The 23870-nt window shown below is 50.1% G+C and overlaps 8 protein-coding genes across 8 annotated transcripts; 6 read left to right on the top strand and 2 right to left on the bottom strand.

Annotated features, from left to right (window-relative positions):
• Positions 1-2253: 2253 nt before the first annotated feature.
• MGYG_00966 (hypothetical protein) lies at positions 2254-4250 on the top strand (the record flags this gene model as incomplete). Its single annotated transcript, XM_003176833.1, has 6 exons — positions 2254-2508; positions 2588-2722; positions 2790-2874; positions 2958-3032; positions 3106-3744; positions 3826-4250. The coding sequence occupies 6 exons, from the start codon at positions 2254-2256 to the stop codon at positions 4248-4250; spliced, it is 1614 nt and encodes a 537-aa protein (XP_003176881.1).
• Positions 4251-4814: 564 nt separating this feature from the next.
• On the top strand, positions 4815-6825 carry MGYG_00967 (gamma-glutamyltranspeptidase; the record flags this gene model as incomplete). Its single annotated transcript, XM_003176834.1, has 4 exons — positions 4815-4976; positions 5043-5061; positions 5152-5495; positions 5557-6825. The coding sequence occupies 4 exons, from the start codon at positions 4815-4817 to the stop codon at positions 6823-6825; spliced, it is 1794 nt and encodes a 597-aa protein (XP_003176882.1).
• A 1747-nt stretch (positions 6826-8572) lies between these two features.
• On the top strand, positions 8573-10208 carry MGYG_00968 (CMGC/MAPK protein kinase; the record flags this gene model as incomplete). Its single annotated transcript, XM_003176835.1, has 5 exons — positions 8573-8685; positions 8856-8988; positions 9055-9121; positions 9192-9506; positions 9574-10208. 5 exons carry the CDS (start codon positions 8573-8575, stop codon positions 10206-10208), a joined length of 1263 nt encoding a protein of 420 aa, XP_003176883.1.
• Positions 10209-11005: 797 nt separating this feature from the next.
• Positions 11006-11477, bottom strand: MGYG_00969 (mitochondrial import inner membrane translocase subunit tim14; the record flags this gene model as incomplete). The annotated part of the gene is made up of 3 exons (XM_003176836.1): positions 11006-11144; positions 11226-11353; positions 11427-11477. 3 exons carry the CDS (start codon positions 11475-11477, stop codon positions 11006-11008), a joined length of 318 nt encoding a protein of 105 aa, XP_003176884.1.
• A 295-nt stretch (positions 11478-11772) lies between these two features.
• Positions 11773-12404, top strand: MGYG_00970 (ribosome biogenesis protein RLP24; the record flags this gene model as incomplete). Its single annotated transcript, XM_003176837.1, has 2 exons — positions 11773-11777; positions 11834-12404. The coding sequence occupies 2 exons, from the start codon at positions 11773-11775 to the stop codon at positions 12402-12404; spliced, it is 576 nt and encodes a 191-aa protein (XP_003176885.1).
• Positions 12405-13518: 1114 nt separating this feature from the next.
• Positions 13519-14622, top strand: MGYG_00971 (hypothetical protein; the record flags this gene model as incomplete). The annotated part of the gene is made up of 1 exon (XM_003176838.1): positions 13519-14622. One exon carries the CDS (start codon positions 13519-13521, stop codon positions 14620-14622), a length of 1104 nt encoding a protein of 367 aa, XP_003176886.1.
• A 1585-nt stretch (positions 14623-16207) lies between these two features.
• Positions 16208-18707, top strand: MGYG_00972 (QDE-2-interacting protein; the record flags this gene model as incomplete). The annotated part of the gene is made up of 3 exons (XM_003176839.1): positions 16208-16632; positions 16726-17701; positions 17769-18707. The coding sequence occupies 3 exons, from the start codon at positions 16208-16210 to the stop codon at positions 18705-18707; spliced, it is 2340 nt and encodes a 779-aa protein (XP_003176887.1).
• Positions 18708-19480: 773 nt separating this feature from the next.
• Positions 19481-21967, bottom strand: MGYG_00973 (forkhead box protein A2; the record flags this gene model as incomplete). Its single annotated transcript, XM_003176840.1, has 3 exons — positions 19481-19541; positions 19597-21731; positions 21848-21967. 3 exons carry the CDS (start codon positions 21965-21967, stop codon positions 19481-19483), a joined length of 2316 nt encoding a protein of 771 aa, XP_003176888.1.
• Between the last annotated feature and the right edge of the window lie 1903 nt (positions 21968-23870).

The following is a 23870-nucleotide window of genomic DNA, read 5'->3' on the forward strand; positions in this document are numbered from 1 at the left end:
GTAATTGGATGATGATGATGGTTATCTTAGACTGGCAGCCATTTCACGGCTATTTATCTATACATGGAATGAGCTCGTCGAACTGCTGGTGCCTACACCGATAATGGAGCAGGAGGTGGCCGCGGCGGCGTTTCGTATAGTTATCCGAGACGAAACGCTGCCTCATACTCGCCAGGTCAAACATCCTGGTCAAACGCTGGCTCCAACAGATTATCAGTTAACTAGCACAACTTTGGTTGGGAGCCAAACGTATTCCCTCTTCCTCAGAGCAGCTGTCTTTCCAAGATTGGAACCCGATGCTACCGAGTTTTCCCAGCCTGACGCGTGATGAGCTACCGATAACTCACATCGACTCATGCTGGTATATTTAATGGTTTCGTCTGCCAGCGATTGCCCTTTCAATACTTGTTGGACCACACGGGACAAAAAAGCCTGATGCCCCAAGGATACCTTGGGTAACGTGTGCGAGTCGTAGCTAAATCATGGTATCGTCTATAACCGACATTATGTCGAAATCATAATGCACAACTTATCAGTACTGGCTATGTAATGCGCAGCTCTGTTGACTGTAACTAGACAATGACCGGTGACTATGTATTGTGCAATGTGATCCCGCTGGGACGAGGATGGGAAGCCAGCATGTTAGTAAAGGGATTCCGAGCCCGGAAACGTTGATAAACGAAGCCGAAGAAAGGCAGACCAATTGCTCAGAACCTAAGTGGTTATTTAACACATTGAACATGGCTAAACCATACGGAGTACCTAGGTAGTTACCCGTCGGATTCCGGAAGGGAGCTTATATGCTGCAAGCCTCACGCGCCAGGTCAAATCTCAATTTTGTTGAATGGTCTCATTTTGACATAGGGCCCACGACCTCTCAACCAGCCGTCGCTATGGTCACCTTGTTATAAAGCCGCACTGGTTAAACGAAGGCTTTCGTTTCAAGAAGCTCGGAAAATTCCATATTCTGTGAACTCCGTATGGGACAGAATTTCTGGAGACTCTGGGTATCCAGCGATTGGCCCCTAAGGTTAGCTTGAGAGGCAGGATAAACCTGGACCTTGACCTGTGTTACGTTGTTACCGCTTTGTGAGATAGCTTGCGTTTGTCCGTCCTCACCTATACTCTCCCACCCCTGGTTAGTTGGAACATGCAAGGCTAGAAAGTTGGGTAAGTTGATTAACTAATTGGTTGAGGGGGTGTTGATCGAAGATGACTGACAACTTTTACAGTTAGTATTATGGCCTTAACTTTGGTGTCGTTATTCCATAATGGCTCGCAATACCATTTCAACCGACTGGCTATCTAGGTACTCCTTATCTGTATATACACAATCGAATAGCTCTGGCTTACGAGTTTGAGAGAATGGTGTTACTTCCTCTTCCCCTGTAGCCGCCCCGCCGTAACTATCAGCTCGCCCTTCTCCACAGACGTATTTTAACAGCTGGGCCGTGCTCTAATTTTCACGACAACTGATCAATGAGCAGCCACTTTCGACGGCATCCAGCATACGCATATGAATAACGACTTGTCAGTTTCGAGCGGGGCTGGTGCAGTTTAAAATCTGTGTAATGACCGTCGACAAAACCATGAGAGAAGAAATTTCTGATGAGGTGTAACAAGCTCCCTCGTAAGCTCAACTACGGGGCTGGTTGATGGACAATTTTGAGATCTCTGATGAGCCAATTAAGTAACTACGGATTACCCCGTAGTTATTCGTCAGCTTTCAGCCCAGAAATGCGATGGCTGGCCTACCAGCAATGGCAGCAATATCCACGATACCCCCGTGGCCTCTCCTGCAAGCAAGGCGATTCCGGGGGGTACCTACAAGCCCACCTAAGCAGTTTTTAATGTCCTGCTTAAGGTGAGTAAAAGCAAATAATGATTACAGAAGGGAAAGGAATCAATGTGCTGGTTGCAATTGAAATAGGAAAAAAGGAAACATGTGTAGGTTTTGCTAGCAATCCGAACCAGCAGCCATACAGAGAGAGGAATACTGTATGACATGGCGCGGCATGGCCTGGTGGGCTATATTATCCTAAGATTTTCAGCTATATAACCTGAAATGCCACAAAGAGATTTGACACGACTGTCCCCGCCCATTGTTTTATCTCGCTCTAGAGCGTTGGTAGGAAGCACCCAAAGGACTCCGGCGTTGCTAATCGACTCCATAGTAGTACTTCAAGCTCTCTCCACGGGGGCCTACTTGCTTACAATAAGTGCATCGACTGGGCCATAGCCCCAACACTTAACATGGCCGTGGCATTGTTAGGGGCGTTGAGCGTCACCGATATCATCAACTATACCATTCCAATCCAAATTATTGCCCTCTTTATTGGCCTCCTAGCAGTTCTGGTCCTGCTCATTGACCATGCAGATATTCTCCTTCGTTCCTGGCATGTCAGGGGCCTCCACCGTGTCACTAGCGAGACGTTTTTTAAGACACGGTTTAGGAAGAGACTCAGTGGCACCGAGTTAGAAGATGCCCTTCAAAATGCATACAATAAGGTATGATAATCCTCCCTAAGTGTGCAAGCATTGGTTCATTTTCTCTTGGGCATGGTTGCTGACCGTCTTCACTGGAAAGTATACAAAACAAGGGAAACCATTCGCAACTAAAGCAGACCTCGAAAGTTGGATCATTCTCCTCCCACCGAAAGCGATGAAAGAATGGTGTAACTTGCCTTTCAAACACTTGAACTTCACGAGTTACCTCCAGGATGTATGTTTTCTTCCGGGTTACCTCCGATCCACCGTTACTCAATATTCTGACTATGAATACTCTGAAGGTGACCGCCATGGGGTACCATACCCAGGTAAACTGCCAAACCCACCTTCGCGCTGTTATAGCGTACAATCAGAAGAAACATTTCGGTTAGTGCTTCTTAGGCATAGCATAGCATTCTTGAAACAGATATTCCAACGACATGCTAACATTTGGTTGCATTCACAAATAGAAAAGATTCAGCGAGACATGGCCTGTGATACCAAAGAGTTTCTCCCTTCGCTGCTGGGCAATCCAAACCACAAGGGTAATCACTTATGCTTCCCTTACCCACTATATGATGTGTTAGCCGGTAATCTAATGTACTGTTGTATATCTAGAGTGGACCGAATTCAACTTATTTGGGACGTCGTCTCCTCTGTTGATGCTGTTTTCCACCTCTTTAGTTCTGGGACCAGAATTCTCCAGGGACCAAGAGCTGATGACGCAGATAACTTCTCACGTCCTGGGTATTGAAGAAGTGCTGGAGGAATTTAACAAATACCCAAGAATTTTGCGCCCGCTAGTATGGGGATTTTCTCCCCTCTGTCGCGCATTTCGCTCCAATGTTTCTACGTTGAGGCCGAAGATAATCCCTGAGATGCGGAGGCGTATAGAGCTGCTACGGTCAGGCGAATTGGCAGCCGATGATTTGACCATGTTAACCATATTTTTGAAACAGGCATTGAAAGATGGGCTCCTTTCCAAGGAAGAGTCTGCAGATGATGAGAAACAGATTGAAAGCTTGTTCATGAAATCTTTGTTCCACATATATGAAGTTTGGGGACCCATCAATCCGCTCCTAATTAGCCTCCTGTCTAGGGTTATGGCCAGCCCAGAATACGTGGATGAACTAAGGGAAGAGGTTTCAAAAGCACTGGCTTCTTCTGCCAATGGATGGGAGTCAGACTTCCTAGCAAAAACGCCGAAGCTAGAAAGCTTCACTCGAGAAACGCTCCGTTTAAATGTAGCGATTGCAGGTATGTGCCCTATATGTTATCCGATCCATACTCTTGTGTTCTTTGGTATTTGAGGCTTAGCCAACCTTTGTGTTACAACAGTTAGCGTATCTCGAGTCCTCCATGCACCTCTGAAGTTGAAGTCTGTGGATATGGACCTTCCAAAGGGGTCATATATCGGACTGCCCATTAAATTCATGCATACCGATCCTGAAATTTACCCCGACCCGATGACCTTTGACAGATACCGTTTCTATGATCAAGCATCAAACACATGCACTGCACGGGCAACCACTGGGTCCGAGAACTTCCTCCCGTTTGGATATGGAGGTGGAATCTGCCCCGGGCGATTTATTGGCGTGAAAGCGGCTCAGGTTGCTTTTTCAAAGTTCCTGCTGGAGTATGACCTGCAGTTTGCCTCGAAGGACCAAAAGCTCCCACCCATGAACCTCGCTGAGAATACATGGACATGGCCTGAGATGGATGTCATGGCGAAGGTTCGGAGACGCCAGCCCGAGTCATCCTAAATGGGTAGCTAGATAGGCTCACTGTATGTGTAGAGAGGGGGAGTAACATGGCTTTACTACTACACAGTCGCCCCTCCTCCCCCGATCATGGCGCCTTCTGTAGTTGGATATTTTAGGTTGTCCCTGGCAGCAGGTGAATAATTAGCGAATGAATTAACATAACTAGTTAAACGAATATAACTACAAAGGCCCTTTCAGTTCGCTTGCTTGTTATTAATTTCAGGTGATATATTCAATCGCTGGAGGCCCTGATGCAATAAGTCGAACTAACAGCAATCTCTCCGCATGAAGATGAGGAGAAAAGACCGAAACTCCATGTGCATGTGGGGTGTTGCACTCTCGAGATATGACCGGACGGGGCCAAAGCCGGTGCGGAGGGAGTCCTTCTTTTGCCCTGCTCGGCGATTAGCTCGGCATCTTTCCATGGGCGTGATTTACCCGGGTTGATTCACATAACTACTTAAGTACTCAAGCAGACGCTCAAGGAGCTGTTGATGTTGGAGACACTGCTAGTATAATCTGTTGTAACTGAACCGATCGAAAAGAATTGTTCGATATCTAGTTATGCCGGTGACTGCAAGTGACATCCACTCGGCGTCTGCGCCGTTTACTGCGTTTCCTTGCCGCCGGAGCGTGGTTCACAGCACCAAAGGGATAGTGTCATGTACTCAACCTCTGGCTGCTGAAGCCGGTCAGAGGATCTTGCAACTCGGCGGTAATGCTGCTGTAAGTTAATCTGTTGAGCTATAAGTGCTGTGTGTTTCTACGTGCTGATGGATCTGTCTTATCTAGGATGCGGCGGTTGCAGTGGGTGAGTGGGATGATACCAACGGCCCCTCCAAAAGCGACCTACAACAAAGTACTCCATATGTGTCGCAGAGCTAATGGGATAATGTAACAGCTGCTGCACTAAATGTGACAGAACCGCACTCTACGGGCATCGGAGGTGACATGTTCTGCCTGTTCTATAATGCCAAAACGAAGAAAGTACATGCTCTGAATGGTTCTGGGCGCATGCCGGCGGGGGCTTCCCTAGATCGGGTGTGTCAGGCGCTGGGAGATGACAGTCTGACACAACTGCCAAAGCTGAGCGTGCATGCTGTTACGGTGCCAGGTACTGCTGCTGGCTGGGTGGACACCGTGGAGAAGTTCGGAAGTGGGAAGGTCACTCTTGAGCAAATCCTCACACCGGCTATTGAGCTGGGAGAAGAAGGGTTCCCCGTAGCAGAGCTGGCATCTTCATTCGTACGCGCCTTCGTCCCATGTATGTGAATTGATTAAAGGAGTGTGCTAACAACAAGTGCAGTGGAAGGCAGCCGAAGGCAAGATCCGCAAAGGAAGCCCAAACTTCAAAGAGCTTCTCAGAGCCGATAGCCAGGCAGAAGGCGGTGCGAGGGCCCCTGCTCCTGGAGAAGTGTTCAAGAACCCGACGCTGTCCAAGACGTTCCGCGCCCTAGCAAAGGATGGGAAGGATGGATTCTACAAAGGAGATGTAGCCAAGGCTATCATCCAGATTGTCGAAGACCTGGGTGGCTTCATGACCCTTGACGACCTCAAGGATCATGCAGAAATGGGCAGTCAGGAGGTTGACCCGATCTCCCTTAAATTCGACCCCAGCGACTTTGTATCCTCCAAGAAAAAGGAGGATGGAAAGGAAGTCGAGCTCTGGGAGCACCCACCGAACGGCCAAGGCATCGTCGCCCTGATGGCCCTGGGTATACTCAAGGAGCTCTCTCAATCCGGGAAGATTCCTCACTTCTCCCCTGACCAGCACAACAGTGCGCCTTACCTGCACGCCCTGATCGAGAGTCTCCGCATCGCCTTTGCAGACGCAGCATGGTGGGTGACCGATCCGGATGTGGAGAAAGTGCCAGCCCAGCAACTCATCTCACCTGCCTACCTGGCCGAGCGAGCCAAACTCTTCGATCCCAGCAAGACATCAGCCGGAATCCTAGACCATGGCAGTCCCGCAAACAACCACAGCGACACTGTCTACCTTGCGGTCACTGATAAGGAAGGGAACGGCATCAGCTTCATCAACAGCGTATACGAAGATTTCGGTACCTGCATCATCCCCGCTGGCTGCGGGTTCACTCTTCAGAACCGTGGCGCCAACTTCTCACTGCAAACGGACCACCCGAACGTCCTGCGGCCGGGAAAACGGCCATATCATACCATCATCCCTGCCATGGTCACTAACCCCTCAGACAGCTCCCTGCACACCGTCTACGGCGTCATGGGTGGCTTCATGCAGCCACAGGGTCATGTACAGGTGCTCTTTAACATGTTGGCGTTCGACCTGTCCCCCCAGGCGGCGTTGGATGCTCCACGATTCTGCATCGAGGCAGGAAGCAAGGAGAAAGGTTATGGACAGATTATATACCTCGAAGAAGGCATCAGCGAGTCCGTGGTCGAAGAGCTGAGGCAGATGGGCCACCCGGTGAAGGTTCTAAAGTGTTTCTCCCGAAGCAAATTCGGCCGCGGCCAAGTTATCAGATGCCATACTGATCAAGGCAAGACTGTTTATAGCGCCGGAAGTGACATGAGAGGTGATGGTGCGGCTTTCCCGGCATGAGGCATATTATTTCCGCACCATTACCAGCACATTTATTTAATTTAAACTAATTTGATTTTGGTATCTTTTGGTAGCCCTAGTTCTTGGTAGATAAATAGATTGATCAGCTAGCCAACGAGTCGATTGGATGGCTCTTATCAGACGAGCGTTCCGACCAGTTGTTCGATCGCTCAGGAGAACGCATGCCGATCGAACTTCTCCCAGCAGATGTCCGACAGGGATGGATATCCTCTCCGTGGGCAGTCGAAGCACCCAGGACGAAGGATGGAGTTTTCGATGTGGTTTCAAGGGACTCGCCAACTGGTCCCTTGACGAGGGTACGGAAGATGGAAACCAAGATCCCCTTCCTCCGCGGGATAGACTGAGAGAACGAGAGAACTTTGTCGCAAGAAGACCCGGATAAGAGCCTCAATATCCGGTTGTGTATGGATGAGCAGCCAGGATGTTGGTGGTTTGATTTCGGGAGAACTGAGATCATCGACAGGGAATATGGAAAGACGAGAGAAGCCGCCGGCCGACCCATCGCCAGCCAGAGCCAGGACAAAGAAGCAGGAGTACGAAGTAGAGCAGAGCAGCAAAGAAGAAGAAGCCGGGACTAGTTATCGCGACCAACTAGTTATCCAATCTATCCAAACTATCCGGGATGGCTGTTTTCTTGTAGCAAAGGGGACGAATCCTTGCATACAGTAACAGTTAGCAAGGCCGTTAAGACCTCATCAAACAGCAACGACTCGGTGAATGCCGCTTAAAGAGGCCCCCTTTTGCACATTCCAGTGGCCTATTTCTGTCGACTGGGGAGTGAAACTGCTGATATCAATCAATACTCTGCTGGCTGTCACTGGTCGAATCCGCCCCCCTCTACAAGTCACTCTAGCCGCCAGGGCCCTGTTGCTGCCCCACGCTTCATCACATCAAGTCACAGCAAGAAAGGGGCATCTCCTCTCCCTGTTATCTGTTTCTCTTTCTCTTTCTCGCACCTGTTCCTCTGTGTTTCCCTCCCGAGATAAAAAGCGGCGAAGTGGTGAGCAGTGCTGGCTCTCTCGTCCGGATATTTAACTACCAAACCACAGGCGTCCAGGCGCATCAGTGTCAGGTAAATAAACCACCATAAACCTCCATCCTACCACCACCTAGGCACCAGGATATCACCTCCACCACCGTCGTCTTGCCTTCCTCTGCTCTACTCCGGCTCCAGTGTGGGCGAGGGTCCTCTTGACTTACGTATCACCATCCTCTCTCCCTCTTCTCCTTCTTCCCCCCTTGATTCCTCCCCCACCACCAAGCAAAACCCGTCGTCTTCACTGTCCACACACACTCCTTCTTCCCTCCACCAACCGTCGATACAGCAGTGTTCAAAGGCCGAACGAGCTCAAGCTGTCTACCACCTCTTCTTCCCCTTCTCCGGCTCATCGTATCTCGAATAGATAGACCCGGGGGACCCACTACTCCCGTAGTCAAGTCCCTTTCTTTATTTTAATTGTTGTCTTCCATCTCCAGAAAAGACCGAACCAGGAAACTCAATTAAACGGCCGTCGACGTTCAAGAGTTATTACTTTCTCTGCTTCCTTTGCCTCTGCCTCTGCTCCTCTAGCTCTACAAGAGCCGCGAGAAGACGCTCTGACTGCCTCGTCTCCGGATTGTTTGTGGGCTCTCTTCTTTTTTTTTTTTGGCGCGCCGGTTCTCCCTTTCGCCGTACCTTTCCCTGTCGACCTAGATAGATACATGCGAGCGCGAAGTGACGGGCAACATGGCAGACTTACAAGGACGCAAGGTGTTCAAGGTGTTTAACCAGGACTTCATTGTCGATGAACGATATAATGTCACCAAGGAGTTGGGTCAGGGAGCCTACGGCATCGTCTGGTATGTATTCTCCTGACGTCTCTTCGTGAGGCTGCTTCTGCCCCGCATCCGGCCATAGAACAACAACATCCCGCTTTGCAACGTCAAGCGGCATCAGCAGCAACACCAGCAGCAAACAAACAAGCAAGCAGAACGACGAACAACAGCTAACACGGCCGGGAAAATGCTAGTGCTGCTTCCAACATCCAGAGCAACGAAGGCGTGGCCATCAAGAAAGTTACAAATGTCTTCAGCAAGCGGATTCTGGCCAAACGTGCCCTGAGAGAGATCAAGCTGCTACAGCACTTCCGTGGCCATCGTAACGTACGTTTGCTAGCACCGCAATATACCTACCACATATTCCGTTGTACTCGGGCTGATGAGATCTAGATTACCTGTCTCTATGATATGGATATTCCACGACCAGATAATTTCAACGAGGTGTACTTATATGAAGGTGGGTGACTTACTTATATGCTGCAGTTCAGTCAAACGGTATTATCATGACAGGTGCTGACTGGCAATAGAACTCATGGAATGCGACCTTGCAGCCATTATTCGATCAGGACAACCCCTGACGGACGCTCATTTCCAGTCTTTCATCTACCAGATTCTATGTGGATTAAAATATATCCATTCAGCCAACGTGCTGCATCGAGATTTGAAACCGGGTAACCTGTTAGTCAACGCCGACTGCGAGCTGAAGATATGCGATTTTGGTCTTGCCCGTGGATTCTCAATTGATCCCGATGAAAATGCTGGATACATGACCGAGTACGTTGCGACAAGATGGTACCGTGCTCCCGAGATCATGTTGAGTTTCCCAAGCTACACCAAAGCTAGTGAGTCAATCCCATATCAGCCAGCCTGCCGAGTACATAGACTGTTAAACTAACCGTCCTTTGCTAGTTGATGTGTGGTCCGTTGGATGTATTCTGGCAGAGCTGCTTGGTGGACGACCTTTCTTCAAAGGCCGTGACTACGTCGACCAGCTAAACCAGATCCTCCACTACCTTGGAACCCCTAGCGAAGAGACCCTCTGCCGCATCGGCTCCCCACGCGCTCAAGAGTACGTTCGCAACCTACCTCACATGCACAAACAGCCCTTCGCCAGACTATTCCCCAACGCCAACCCGGATGCTCTTGACCTCCTCGACCGAATGCTCGCCTTTGACCCTTCATCCCGTATCAGCGTGGAAGAGGCCCTGGAGCACCGCTACCTGCACATCTGGCATGATGCAAGTGACGAGCCCAACTGCCCTACTCCCTTTGACTTCCACTTCGAAGTCGTTGATGACGTCCAGGAGATGCGACGCATGATTCTTAATGAAGTACAGCGTTTCCGCGACCACGTGCGCCAACCTTCTCATATTCAGGCTGCGCTTGCCCAGCAGCTTCAACCCCAGCAGACCAATGTGCCCATCCCAGAGGACAAGGGAGCCTGGAGACATGAAGATCCCCGTCCACAGGAAGCGGTGTTTGATGGAACGAGCGAACACGATCTTGAAGCGTCATTACATAGAGGCATGGATATGATCAGATAAATGGATCTATAATCAGAATTATGCAAAGAGCGCAACGAAGAGATGGAGGGAAAGTAACATGCATGCAAATACCGGCCAGCGAGAGGACGATAAAAAATGGGTATTATTTACGTCGAGGCCTTCGCCCTTCTCTTTGCCTCGCCGCCCTCTTTACTTTTATTTTTTTGATCTTTGGATATCCTTTTGAATTGTTCAAAGCCCTCTACGCTGTTTTATTTTTTGTTTTATTCTATGCTTCTTTTTTTCACCTTATTCTATGCGGTCTGGGCTAAGTATTAACATGAGATGACACGGGTCCCATATATGGTACAAAATTTTATTTTTATATTATTTTCAATAGAAAAATCCATGCTTTGTACTCATGTACGTCTATTTCTATGTAAGAGTTTGGTTTTCAGACAAGTAAGGAGAATCACCACTATTGTTTTCTGGTCTGTAGATAACTAATGATAGCCATCCAGAGTGTCATAATAGGGCCCAAGAGACAAGCCAGCCCGTGCCAGGAGGTGTATATAGATGGTAGTAGTAGTAAGGAGAGGGGAGTGTTCTTTTCATCCTGACAAATAGAGAAGTAGAATAAAAAGGCAGCAAAAAAGACCAAGTAAACATAACTTTGAACGCCAACGCTATGCATCCGCCCCTCATTAGATATAGGGAAGAGGTATGAGGAAATGTGATAAAAATACACCGGGGGTTTAAATATGGCTTCCGCTTGAGACCGGATTCTGCCGTAACCTTAGCTTGAAGCTCGATATCCAACAGTCTTCGTATATCGAAACGGGGTCGATAGAACGTATCTAAACGGTCTTCTCAAGTAACTCCTTTGCTTCGTTGATCTTCGTGGCAAGGTAGGGGCTGCCGCCTCGGTCAGGATGGTTAAGAAGCATCAGCTTGCGATGGTTTAGGCGGACTTTATCCTTGGTAAGAGTTCGTTCACTGCGTAATGTTAGTTATCGCACTGTCTATCATGGTCGATAAGAGGAGAAGGGATCTTCTTCAGGTAAATGGTGGACGCACGAGAGTGATAGGATAAGAGACGCTTCTCTCCTGTTCATCTTGGGTTCAAATCCGCCCTTGTAAAATGCGCGGCCGGCGCCATCAATACCTCCTCTGTATCTGCGGAGGGCCACTAGACCTGCTCGACCCTATAAAGGTATTAGTTCCTGATGCGTTGCTGTTGCGGTTGCGGTTCAATGGAAGTGCAATGGGTAGACTTACGAAGAAAGCGGCCGCAGCGACACCAACACCGATAGCAACGACGGAGGTCATTTTTAGCGAAAGAGTGGTATTTCTGAGCAGTGGATAAGTATGCGATGCCCTGAATGTCTGTCAATAGCTCGCCGGCTGGACTGCGAAGTTCTTGCTCGGTTTCTTCCTTTCCATCTCTCGAGATGCGAAAGATGGAAGAAAAAGTTATATAGACTTCGCCCAATTGGGACTAGCGTGGAAAAGCCACCCGCAACGTCAAGAAAAAAAATTAAATGCACGGATTTTGATAGAAGAAACAAACTGCAGATTGAATATTGAATATTATTTATAAGATTGGCCTTGACCGGAAGCCAACATGCGGTAAGTAGGTATCTGTCCTTTATACAGACAAATTAGACTAACACACGGGGTAATAGTGTCGAGACTTGCCATTTCTGTTCGCAGCCGGTCTATCCTTCCAAGGGGATTACATTCGTGCGCAACGATGCTCGACAGTTCCGCTTCTGTCGCTCAAAATGCCATAAGAACTTTAAGATGAAGCGTCAACCACGCAAGCTGAAATGGACTAAGACACACCGAGCTCTGCATGGCAAGGAGATGATAGTCGACTCGTCCCTGGTGCTCTCACAGTTTGCCAAGAAGCGCAACGCACCGGTGAAGTACGACAGGAACCTGGTGGAATCAACGATCAAGGCCATGAAGAGAGTGGAAGAGATCCGACAGCGAAGAGAGAGGGTATATACGAAGAGACGGCTGGCAGGCAAGATTGCCAGAGACAGAAAGAGAGCCGAAGACAGAAGAGTTGTCGCGGAGGGCGAGCATCTTATCCGCAAGGAACTCAAGGAGATGGCGGAGGGGACCAAGAGGCCAGAAGATCTGCTCAACAGGAAAGTCGGCCTGCCTGTTGGCGAGGAGAAGCTGCGTGGGAAGCAAAAGACCAGGATGTTGGTCGACGGAGGTGCGCAGGAGGAGATGGATCTCGACTAGATCTGCCGACCCTTCCTTGCATCGTACGTCCCTTTTATTTCTTCCGCTTTCTTGCTTACCTGCTCGCCGGTTTACCATGCTACTGGCAACGGATATAATTCTGCTGGATTCTTCTGTTTATGAAAAGACTAGGCGTGTACCCTCTTTATTTTTTCCTATGCGATGGCGTTTGAATGGGTAGGGAAAAAGAACTCTTGATATATCCTTTTTTTACATTCTATCATTCTATGTGCCCTTCTGGCTTCTCTCCTTTTTACTCTGTCTACATGATTGTTTACTCTGCGGTTTCCTTGCATGCAAGTGCTAGGAAGCAACTATACCAAAGAATGCTGATCTAGCTGTTTCTATGGTGGTGATATCTGAGCGCATAAATACCCCTCTGATCCTCCTGAGATAGGGCCTACTATATACCAAATATACCTGATATGTCTTCTATATACCATGCCCTGCTCCTATATATACCTAGCAACACTGGATCACGGTCCTTTGTGCGGGATCAACGCACTCAATCTCGAGTCTACAAAGAATGATCCTACGGCTTCAGTGTTACTCGATTAGGAAAGCGTGTTGCTCCCGCCACACAATATAAAATCCTCGTCTTTATCTCTCTCGCCTTTTGCTCTTTTTTTTCTTCTCTTCTTCTTCTCTTCGGCCACGCAGATTTTTTTACCCTCGACATCGAGAAAAAGACGATAACCAAGAAGACAAGATCCTCTGCTGCCACTCCAGCCAATACACCTACATCCACGTCTGCGGCCGCGATAACCGCCTCTACTCCCACAAATACCGCGCTGCCGCTGCTTCCCCCCCCACCAGCAGCCAGAAACCCTTCCTCCTCCCGTCGGTGCTGCCGCTCCTTTTGAGGGTATGTCCTTTGCTTGCATCTCCTGCTCTGATATAGGCCATGCTAACCTGAAGATGCAGGAAGCTAGATCCCAAAAGACAACAGTCTTTTGCCCTCTTCCTTGCCTTCGAACGTAAGTGCTAATTCTCTCCTTCACTCCGCCCTCTACTTGATATCCTTACCCCTATTCCTTACACGCGTCCTTGTTTTCTACGACCGCGTTCAGCCCCTTTTTTTTGAACATCACTAACGTGCTGGTAGGGCATCAAAATGTTGTTCGCCTTTATCGGTCTCGTGGCAACCTTGACAATTTGGAGCTCTATAGCTTCATTGCCACTGACCGCCGTCACCCCTCGGGATGGCTTCGGCAGACGGTTGGCTGGGTCCATTACGGCCAGCTTAGTGACCATCGGCGCCTACGAGGTCACGAAAGAGGTAGTCACCACTGCCAACAAAACCAGTGACTACCTTTACCGTTATCTGGAGACAGAAGACCTTCCTGTAGAGGTATTGCCACCTCTACCCGATTCTGTCTCTAGCCGCCTCCCGACGTTCGAACTATGGCTCGCAGTCCCTCCGGCCAAACTCGCGTTTCTTCACGAGCTCCGAAATGCAGTAGAGAAACACGACACTCTCAACGAACGCACGTTATGGTACTTGCTAAATACCCTACCATCTCGTTGCTCGAGTGCTGCCGTCCCTGTCCCAGGTACAACCCAAACCCACCGCGCTGACAGTCTCTCGCCCGCCAATTCACTCGATTTTCTGACAGTCGGTGCCTACCTGGGACTGATCCTCGCGTCATTGGCCATTGGCCGATGTTTAGGAACCCGTTACCTCGTTCCCGCGAGAGACGACGACAGTTTGGCCCTCCTCCCCGCTGGAGCACCACCGGCTCTGCCACACCGGGTGGTAACCGGCCTCCAATGGGAAGTGAGAACGGAGCTCGTAAATGGCTTACCTCTGATGTGGGCTTCCCAACCCTACATCAGCTCTGAGCTGTTTTACTGGATTGCTGAGACGGAGAACGTCCACTTACCAACACCGCAACCCGATTACACCACCAAACGGCAGACTGAGACCCGTCCTGGGCCTCAGCAACAGGCGTTAGTCCTCAGACGCCTGGACAATATTTCGCCGTTCGTCTTGATTCAAATCGTTCGACTCCTCGTATCTGCCCTCGAGGCCTGGACCCCCGACTCTTCCGAGCCGGGGTCTCAACCACGCCTCGACCCTGCAGAACCTCTACGGGAACCCAAGAAAAAGAAGCGTAACCGACCTGGCCAAAAACAACGTCGACGCCAATGGATAAGAGACATGTACGCCACGCAAGCCAAGGCCATACAGGAGGCAGAGGGGAAGTCACAGTCGTAAGGCTGTGTTCCGACCCTCGTCTTCTGTCCGATTGTGTGGTGCTGCATGCCTCACGGATACAATACTGACATAGCCGCTCATTCCAATCCTACTGGCATTCTGTGGAGCCTACTTGGTGTCTACATGGAGGCATCGGGTGATGGTGCCGTTGTGATACCCCCCTTTTCCACTCTCCTGTCGGTGTTTTTGCCTCCCACCAGTTCCTTCGGGGGCTGGTTGGCGTAGGTGAAGCATCCGTTGGTTAGCTGGTGACTGGGTTATTATTACACGTCACTGGACCCCGTGGTTTTCCATTAGGCATCCTGTTGAGTGAAGCAGGGTGTCAGTAGCAGTATTGGCCCAGGCTATGCTTGCTGTATTCAATTATCCATTCCACTGGGAGAGGAATGAGTTGAGCGCGATTTGATCAAGACTACGAGTGGGTGATCGGGAGCTGCGGAAGTGGACTCTCTTACTAGTTCGCGGGTGACGCGAAGGTGCAAGGAAGATACCAATACACACACAAAAAAAAAAAAAAAAAAAAAAAAAAAAAGGATGATGACTTTGATGATTGTTGACGACGATGATTGACTACGAAAAAAGCAAGCCTATATGTTTTACTTACAAATATGTTATACCAACTGCAGTTTTATCTGCTTTCCACTACACTACGAGCTCACTTGAGCGTTTGATACAAGCTTGCTTTCTGTTTTTCTGTTTTTATATGTTTTACAAAGACTACCTGTTACTCAATAACTTTTACTCAATATTATATCTGCTTTACCACCAAAATCGCCCTTCTCTCTGTAGTAAAAATCCGTGCAGTCCCTTCACTAGCATGACGTAGATCACTCCGAACTGTATATAGATGAGGCTGAAGCTTCCCGGTACTCTCTGCATACGCAATTGACCCTGACTTCTATCCCTGGTACTGCTCAAACCAGTAACCACCCAGGTAAAACGCCATCCAAGCACCGTCAAAGTCAACTACGACATCAAAGAACCTTGCATGTTACGCTTAAGAGTCGTCTCAGCCTGCCAAGGCATCGAAAACAGTAGTTAATTAGCGGTTCCCTTAAAAAGTAGTTTAAAGGTTAAAAGATTTGTGTGATTGATATTTCTACAATTTGCATCATCGACTCAAAACTACCGAAGTCGATAACGTCAACAGACGCGAAAGCCCAACGCCTCCCAGCGTTCCCCTTTACCAGGAGGCAAGGCAGGGGAACATAAATAGCCGGTCAATGGACGCTTCTTTCAGATTCTTGCATGAAAGAAATAACCTCCAGAGACTGTTTCATTTCTCCTACAATTCATATTCACTAGTTGCTTCACTATTTGACTATCTATCTCTTCTCTACCAACTTCACCTGCCAACAACACACCCTCTCTCGCTTAAATCCCCAATTTAACAATAACACACATAACTCTTTAAGCTGACTACTGCTTATACCCTCCTGTCTTTATAAGAAACGAAAGAGGCCTTTAGACATAGCCTCATTTCTTATTCTACAGACATAGACACCACTCCCGCTTGTGCTGTTTGCTGTCTTCCATCTTGATATCAAACTGCGGCTGTGACCTGAATACCTAACCAGCCGTCACTATGAGTTATACCGACCGTTTGAAGATGCTCTTTGACGGAGACGATGCCAATCTACTTAACCTGGATGTCGGCCTGCGGGAGATGAAGATTGATACTCAGAATAAACCTCATCAGGATCAGGCCGCAGCTTTGCCCCTGATCGATGTCGTTGCAGAGTTCGAAGTTACCAACTCTGTAGACAAGCAGGATGTGGCCTCGACGGAGGTCGCCACCGAGATCCACGAAGCGGAGCCTGGAATAGAGACTCGAGCATCCGAGGAAGATATCCCTGTTGCTATTTTTCAGCTACAACCTGGAGTGACTACCTACTTCTGTGCTATCGACAACCTGGCCAGGCCATACAAATATATCAAGGGACGTGCCCTGAAGCGTATTGAAGAGAAATTCTTCAGTCAAGGGAAATTCTGGGAGCGGACGTGGGACTTGTAAGTATTTCTTCTTCCTCATATGACTAGTTACTAGTTATAGTTAACCTAGCATTTGTTCAACTGTTTACTAACTGATGCACCCGAAAACAGGTACCATGTTCGTGTGCCACGCAGTATTTTCTTTGAGCCTCTGCTTTTTACTCCGGCAGCACAGGCTCAAGTGCTTATTGATGAAATCAACAAGGAATTTGGCTGCAGTCTCAGCCTCCCCCTGGACGAAGCACGAGGGTTGACCGTCCCATTTACCCCTGACGGAACCCCCCAGCCGGAGTACATAGGAACTTCCACCAACCGAGAGATGAAGAGTGACCTGAGCAGTGCGTCCGTCGAAAGATGCAAAGAGACCCCCATCGAGTTCCCAGAAGAAGGAGACGTCCGTTTTGCACAGTTCTGTAGAAGAATGAAGATTGTATTTGACGTCAGGTACCGTGTGGACAAGAGGCCCACCAACACTAGCGGCCAACAGAAGGTATATAACATCCGCCGCTGGAACCGCCAGCTTAAGCGAACTCAGTGCAGTCTAGGGCTCCTTCCTCGAATGCCTCGAGGTCCTTCCAAAAGGGACGAAGCTACTGTCGGTCTCGCTTGCCTACCCGCCGAGCCATCATGGGAACAACAACAACAACAACAACAACAACAACAACAACAAGGGCCGGCTGGTGATGAAACCACTGTTGCAAATGGTGCCGTTCTGGAACCACTCGACGTAGAGAAACCCGTTCCATTTCCCTTTGCAGATGAAGCCATCTTCATCTCTATCGACGTCGAGTCCAACGAACGGGACCATAGCCAGATCACTGAGGTCGGGGTCTCTACTTTGGATACCCTGGACCTGGTGGGAGTTCCGCCCGGAGAAGGTGGACGAAACTGGATGGACAAGATCCAGTCCCGACATTTCCGCATTTCTGAATATAAACATATCAGGAATAAGAAGTTTGTGTCGGGGTGTCCTGACGAGTTTGCCTTTGGCCGCAGCGAGTTCGTTCGCCTTGCAAGGGCTGCCCAAGTGGTTGACTCGTGCTTTCGGCCACCTTACTCCGGCCATATCACACATAGTCAGCCGAAGGTAAGTAAAGCTGTTTGTCACCCATGATCTTCTTGTCATTCTGTCATTTTACTTACCTCCTTTATAGGAAGATGGTTCCGAGGAGAGGCCCCGTGGAGAAGACAGTCAATCACATCCACGGCCCTCTGGGGATGGTAGACGTCAGTCAAGAGGTCGCTCCTCTCGACGGGGCGACAGACGTCAATCGCACCCTCGGCCCTCGAGAGAAGGAGACACAGACCAGTCGCAATCGCCCGACGGCGGAGTCAGACTACCATCCGCGCCCAACGACTCTCCACAGAGGGGAGGACGGAGCAGAAAGCGGCAGCAGCGGTCTCCAGTATCAGACGCGAGCCCCAGCACCGCTCGATCCCCGGGCCAACAACATCCAGCCCAGCCTCCGGTCTCACCAGTAAAAGAATACAAGACGAGACCACGCAACCTCATCCTTGTCGGCCACGGCCTCTCTGGGGATATCAAATCCCTGGACAAACTAGGCTGTTGGACCTTCACTCCAGAAATCTACGCTGCGCGGGATGGCGATGAAACCAAAATGCTTCCCTGCTTCCACGACGCATCGGACTCAGCCAACCTCTATCGCGTTCTCAAACGCGATTACCAGCCAACTTCCCTCGGCGCCATCCTGACCGACCTGGGTATCGCTCCCTGGCACCTTCACAACGCCGGGAACGACGCCCGCTACACCCTCGAAGCGGTGGTCGGAATAGCCATCAAGACCGCACAAGCCGATGCCACGGCTGAAAGCGAGCGAGATGCGCTACGAGCCAGGGAGGCACCAGAGCCAACGAGTCCTGCAGTGCTAATCACGCCTCGGTCAAGCGAGGAAGATCTGCACTTTCGTCGTGAGGTAGAGCGCTTATCTAAGAAGCGCTCGCGCAAGCGCGAGAAGAACGTTCTGGAGGAGTGCGAGGCGTGGGAGGACGGGATGGGGTGGAGCGCGGCTCCGACGAGGGCGAAGGAGGACATGGACGGCGGCTTGCCGCAAGGAGTGGACTACACTCCCTGATCCTCTGTCTTGCTCTGTCTCCTTTTCTTTTCTCTTGCTTTCTTCCTGGCGGCTTGACTAGTTATCTACAGCTTGCTCCCTTTTCTCTTCTTTTGTTTATTTCAGTTTCATTAACCTGGAACAGCGTCATCTTGTTTTCTAATACCCAAAGAATCATCATATAGATAGAAAGACAATAGAGACACCAGAGTTCAATACTGATAATCCACTCTTGATAGTAAAGACCAAGCTAAATACACCAGTTAAGGAACACAAGTAAAGCAAGTGATAATAAAAAAACGCCGCTTTTCCCCCGTAGGACTCGTATATAAAGGCGTTCCCAACACCTTTTTGCCTCTACCCGCGGGCCCAACCAAGTTAAGAAAGTGAGGTCATCCATCCATCCATTCATACCTAGCTATCTTAGCAGCATAAAAACGATATCCTTTCCGTCCGTTTCCATTTCCGTTTCCATCAGGCAAAAGGCCACCGGCATAGCAATGTCGTAAAGTACAATTCAATCAAGCAAGCAATAGCAACTGAGCGAGTAACAGTAACAGCAGAAACAACGGGTCCAAGGCATGGGGTGAAACAGGAACAGTAACAGTAACAATAGCAGATGATGGGTAAATAAAAATGAATAGATAATACATGGGAAAAATAGGAAAAGGGGGGGCTTGTGTTGCGAAGGGGATGGGGCGCGCTATTCATATCTCATATCTCATACGTATATGCATGTTTGTGGGAAGTAAAGATATAAGAAAAGTAGGTAGGTAGATAGATTATCTATCCATCTAGCTAGCTCGCGCGGCGTTGTTGATTTGTCTATGGAATGAACCAATTGGTTGAAATCCCCTAAGAAAGTATTAGTATAGTGCATTCACACATTGGTAGTAAAGGAGAGACAAACCTAGCAAGATCAAAGCCAGTATCATCACCGTCGTTGTCATCATCGTCTTCATCCCAGCTATCCTGGTGGCGCTTGATGGCGCTGCTCTCACGCTCGCGCACAGTGTCCCGTCCCAAAGGCGACAGTCCACCGCCGCGACCCCTGAGGGAAGAAGTAGGCGGCTTAGTCGGGCTGCCTAGGTTGGCTGGGGGTGGACTACTGCTTGGGATGGGATTGAGGGTCTTCCAGCGGCTGGACTCTGCGGTGCCAATGGAAGGTTTAAGCGGGCTGATGTCCGGCATTGGTCGGGCAGGAGTGTTGCCTATGTCTGCCAGTTTCCAGAACTGGGCTGGTGAGCTGAGTTGCATGTAGCGTGACGGTACCTGGGCAGTGCTTGGGGGAGCGAGACGAGGCTGTTGGCGTAAGGGAGCGGGAGTGATCATTGACGAAGCGGCGTCGTCGTAGTATGATGAAGAGAGAACGGGAGGAGAGGCGACGGCGTTGTCAGACAGGCCGTATGCCCGTGTTGGTACGTTGTGGCGTGGCCCGTTGGGCAACGGAGACTGTTCTTCAAAGTCGTGTGTACCGGCACCGTTGATGCCCAGGCCGTTGCGGGAGCCTCGGTCCGGTGTGTATGCCTCTATGGGAGCGACTGAGAAAGAGTGATACCCTGGCGAGGCTGTGGTGTGTGTCTGAGGCGATGGCCTGCCTGCGAGGGCGGCTGAGGCATCGATGTTCTTCTCGACGTTGGTGGCTACATGGCCGTTTATGGGCTGGTAGGCGCTGCTGGCTCTGTCCTTGCCGATGGGGGAGGCCGGGGCGGAAGACTGTCCGCTCTTCTTGGCCTGTTTCTTCCAGTACTCCTCGCGGTGTTCGGGGACAATCTGCCACTTCATGCCCTTGCCGGGCTCGTCGGTGCGACGGGGCACCTTCTGGAAGGCCTTGTTGAGGGAGAGGTTGTGCCGGATGGAGTTCTGCCAACCGGACTGCGAGTGCCGGTAGAAGGCGTACTTTTGCATGATGAACTTGTAGATGTTGCTGAGGGACAGTTTCTCCTCCTCGGTCGAGAAGATAGCTTGGGCAATCATGTTTGCGTAGCTGAAGGGCGGCTTGATGTCCTTGGCCGCGTCCTCGCTGTAGTCGATCTCCTCGGTGCTTTCCATCATCAGTCCACGGTTGTACATTGGCGAGACCTTGGACGATGGTTCAATGGTATCTCGCGACAGTGGGCGTTGAGAGGGCGTTGTCTGCCTCTTGGGAGTAACGGTGGCCGCGTTTGCAATCTCCGCTGCTCGTCGGCTACCGTTGGTGGTAGTAGCAGCACCGGTGGAAGTAGCCGCAACAGCTGAAGCCGAAGCCGAAGCAGAGGCCGCAGTTTGTTCTCTACTACTGCTGGGAGCAAATGACATACGACGGGGTTCTCCTGCAGCAGCACTTACACCGGCACCGGCACCGGCAGTGGTCGGATGCGAATGGTAGGATCCATCCCATGCGGTCTCGTCCGCTTCACGGGTGGCATGTACGCCGTTCTGGGCCTGCTGGATGAAGGTTGGGTCGATGACTGCCTTGTCCCGGGGCGTGACGAACATCATCTGGGTATTGGCGATCTCCAGGATGTCACCGCAGGAGATCTGGGTGGCCGTTCCACGCTTGAAGAAGGCGTTGTTGACCCGCACGCCATTGCGTCCGTTTACTCTCACACGCCAGCACGGCGGGTCGTCGCGGTCGTAGTATATCTCAGCGTGCAAGCGGGAGACGAACTTGCCTGGTCCGAGATCGATGTGGACGTCCGGCAGGGCCTGGGCCGCGACGGTGATGGGCGAGGACTGCACATCGAGCCGCTGGTCGCGGTCTGGCGGCCGTCCGATGTTGACGTGCAGCGTCTTGACGTAGTATGTCCAGTCGCGGCCGGCAATCTTAGCGTAGGCCTCGACGCTTTCTTTGTTTTCCTGCTGCGTGCGGGCGTTGGAGTGCAGGGCCATGACGGCGACGGGCTCCCTCGCCACGGCCAGGTTGGCGATGACCGAGTCGATGAGGTCCTGGTTGGCCGCCATCTCGTTGTCGTTGTCGTTGTCATTCTCGTTGTCGTCCTCGTTCTCGTCCGCTGAGGCTGGTTCGACCGTCCTGTCAAAGTCCGGCTGGGACGTGTGCTCGACCTGCATGCTGTTAGATCTTGTATACACCACGCAACCACAACGCAACCACGCAGCAACCATCTTGATGCCGGCGCGCGCGCGCATCACCAGAGAGACGGGGAATACTCGGTACTGACCTTGCGCTTCTTGACTGAACGCCGTGTGGGAGACGAGTCTAGGGCGTCCATGTCGACCGGGTCATCGTGCAGGTCGACTTCTCGCCGCCGAGTGCGACGCTTTGCAACCGAAGGCGCCATCTCCAGCCTCTCTCACTCTGCTTCTCTTCCTGTCCTCTTCTCCTTTTTCTCCTTCTTCTTCTTGTTATCCCTCCGAGCAGCCTGCTGTGTCTTTATTCTTCGCTGGTTGTTGACGAAATGAGCCGTAGATGTCTCGACCTTCGCCGATCGAAGCAAGACGAGCAGAAACGAAACCAAAACAACCCAAGCAACGAGAAAAAAGAAGAAGAGGCCGCTTAGTTACTCTTTTTTTCCTTTTAACTAAGTAACTAAACGCACTTCGTTCCTGCAACCTCTAAAGGGCGGAAAAAAGAAACGAGCAGAAATCCTGGTGAAGTTGAATGTTGAATGTTGAACAGTGAATAGAACAATAAGATAGACCAGTGATAAGAGAGAGAAAAAGAGATCTTCGTCTGTCTTCGTCCTCGTCTTCGCCCTTTGGTAAATAAATAAATAGAAGAAACGGAAAAAGGTAAAAAAATGGCCTTTTTTCGGCTTCTTCTTCTTCTTCGTCTTTCGGTTTTTCGTTCAAGACAGAAAAAATAAGAAAAAAAGAAAAAAAAAGAAAAGAAAAGAAAAAAAAACTCCGTCAAAGTTGGTAAACAGAGAAAAGAGAGAGAGAAAACTCTTTAAACTCTTTAACAGGCTGACTTTTTCCCTCTTCTTCCTCTTTCTTTTCTTCCTCCGGCTGGACGCGACGGTTGATGCTGTATGGACGGCAGATGGTAGATGGTAGACGGTTGGATGGGATGGGATGGACGCTCTGGTCTGGTCTGGTTAACGGTTCTTCGTCTCGACTCTTCTCTTTCTTCTTTCTCTGGCTGTCGACTTTGTCCTTCTTCTTGCCACTCGTCCCTAAGTCTCCAAGTCTCTAACTCAACCAGACTTCGGCTTTCGTCTTGATGTGGGTTTGAGCCGACTGACTCAAGTCAAGTCACTCGCGTCACTCGTCACTCTTGTCTTTGTTGCGTATCCTCGACCGACAGCGGAGGCGAGAGGGACGGTGGATGTTCGTGTCTGTGGTACGACGAGTTACAGCGACTCCCTCTCCCTGCCTCTCGCGTCTGTAAGGCAGATAGTAAGCAGGCTGTGCACTGCAGACGTAGCTGTAGATGTAGATGTAGATGTAGACGCAGCCCTGTCCCGACGCGACTCCAGCCAGCCAGCCAACAGAGTATCACAATAACTATCACCGTATCACGGAATCGAGCCGCACGCAAAGTCAAAGCAAAGCCAAAGAAAAGTCTCTTCCGCGTCTCTGATGTCAACGATGATGTTAGCCGTGGGCTTGCAATGTTTGTTTGTATCCTGACGCAATGCAACGCTCGGTACCTTTTTTACGCATTCAAACGCGTCGACTCGCCCGCCTCCAACTCTCAAACAGCCGATATCGATAACCTCAGCCTATTATCCCTATCGATAAAGGGGGAGTGGGTGGGTGGGTGGTCTGAGGCGAAACACAAGCACAGCCTTATCGATGTACCTTGGTTACTTCCACTTCATAGGGAGAAGGTCGATGGCAAGGGGCCAACCCCGGATTCTCTTTAGCTAGTTAGTTGCTGAAGATGGATCTGGTGGACGTCCTCGCCGTTGATGCGAGAGAAACGTGGAAGTCCACCGGGGGCTTTTGGCCGTCTTGTACATAACTAAGTGAATGGAGCCCAGGGACACCGAACCATGGGTCGGCTTTCTCTCTTGCTCTCCATCTTCTACTCATGTTCTTGTCGCTGAGTTACTTTGGTTGTTGGTATCGGACATACGACCTGTTTAGGCAGTGGTGGCGTAAGTTACGGTATTTTACGATATCAATACACATTTCTACCTTTTACTTACTACTGGCACTCGGAAGGGACCATTTGTGAGAAGAGAAAAGGAAAGATAGTATAAGAAGAGAAGAGACAGAAACACGCCCAGACAGTACTTT

Source organism: Nannizzia gypsea, genomic scaffold (assembly GCF_000150975.2).
Source record: "Nannizzia gypsea CBS 118893 supercont1.1 genomic scaffold, whole genome shotgun sequence".
NCBI classification, from domain to species: Eukaryota; Fungi; Ascomycota; class Eurotiomycetes; order Onygenales; family Arthrodermataceae; genus Nannizzia; species Nannizzia gypsea.